This window comes from Octopus bimaculoides, chromosome 17, assembly GCF_001194135.2.
Source record: "Octopus bimaculoides isolate UCB-OBI-ISO-001 chromosome 17, ASM119413v2, whole genome shotgun sequence".
Classification (NCBI taxonomy): Eukaryota; Metazoa; Mollusca; class Cephalopoda; order Octopoda; family Octopodidae; genus Octopus; species Octopus bimaculoides.
The window spans coordinates 20,265,344-20,266,892 of record NC_068997.1 but is presented as its reverse complement, the minus strand read 5'-3'; the positions used below and the strand labels follow the sequence as shown (position 1 = coordinate 20,266,892).

Here is a 1,549-nt window from a genome sequence, read left to right as displayed (position 1 = left end):
CATCATCAGCTTTTGTCAGTTTTTAAAACTGATGATGTCATTCTATCAACATATGGACGCTGGTTACTCACATTCATAGTTTACGTTTGGTTTCTGAAATTTTGAATTTTCAATCACCTTTTGGTTTGAACTTGAGAAAGACAGACGTTCTGTCGAAATATTGTTAAAAAAATAAAACATCTAAAATTGCACTCTTCGTCTTGACATTATTGTTATTATTATTATTATTATTTTTTCACTTTAATCTTTTTTTTTTTCTTACTATTATTTTCTTTCTGATTATATTCAGACATTGGAAAATGGAATTAATGTGATACAACTAGAAACAGCTGCTGGTGCGGCCATTGCCAGCTTTAAACGGGCAATAGGTTGGTAAGATTGTTAAGTTTTTGTGTGTGTCCATTACATCATCATCATCATCATCATTGTTCAACGTCCATTTTCCATGCTGGCATGGGTTGGACAGTTTGACTGAGGACTGGCAAGACAGTAGGCTGCACAAGGCTCCAATGTGATTTTTCAAGGTTTCTACATCTGGTTGCCCTTCCTAATGACAACCACTTCGAGAGTGTAGTGGGTGCTTTTCACGTGCCACCAGCACAGGAACCAGTCAGGGGGAGGGGTGCACTGGCATTGACCATGTTCAGATGGTGCTTTTTATGTGCCTCCAGCACAGGAAGTCACTCAGGCAGCACTTGCATCAACCCACGCTTGGATGGTGCTTCTATCTATATATATATATCTGGAGATATGCTGTGACTGCGAAGACCTGGCAAATAAAGTCTGTTCATGGCTGTATCCTACACCAGTGTCGCATAACCAGCCCACTCAAAAAGTACCTTGGATCGTAGGGCGACCTGCTGTGCTTGAAGAGACCTATTGAGTCAAGTACATCAAAATCAAAATCAATCAGAAATAGTAGCTGTGTTCCCTGTGCTGGTGGCACGTAAAAAGCACCATCTGAATGTGGACGATGCGAGTGCTGCCTTGACCGGCTTCTGTGCCGGTGGCACGTAAAAAGCACCAACTGATTGTGGTCGTTGCCAACCTCCTCTGGCCCCTGTGCCAGTGGCACGTAAAAAGCACCCACTACACTCTCAGAGTGGTTGGTGTTAGGAAGGGCATTCAGCTGTAGAATCACTGCCAGATCAGATTGGAGCCTGATACAGACTCCTGGCTTCCCAGAACCCGGTCGAACCGTCCAACCCCTGCCGGCATGGAAAGCGGATGTTAAACGACAATGATGATGATGATGATGATTATATATATATGTATACTATATCCACACACACACACTCACACATATAGTTGAAATTCATAGAAAAACAAGACAAAGACAGGTGTCTGAACAACAAGCAAGTCTCTCTCTTTCTTTTACTCTCTTTTACTTGTTTCAGTCATTTGACTGTGGCCACGCTGGAGCACCGCCTTTAGTCAAGTGAATCAACCCCAGGACTTATTCTTTGTAAGCCTAGTACTTATTCTATCAGTCTCTTTTTGCCGAACCACTAAGTTACAGGGACATAAACACACCAGCATTGGTTGTCAA

At 42.4% G+C, this 1,549-nt stretch overlaps 1 protein-coding gene across 2 annotated transcripts in view; it reads left to right on the top strand.

Moving 5' to 3' along the window:
- The window catches only part of LOC106883902 (UTP--glucose-1-phosphate uridylyltransferase), a 54,621-nt gene that overhangs the window by 50,592 nt on the left and 2,480 nt on the right, over positions 1 to 1,549 (top strand). For both annotated transcript variants that reach the window (XM_052973834.1, XM_052973835.1), the window contains exon 12: positions 290 to 368. In XM_052973834.1, the coding sequence (XP_052829794.1) occupies positions 290 to 368 (79 nt within the window). The remainder of the gene's footprint in view (positions 1 to 289; positions 369 to 1,549) is intronic.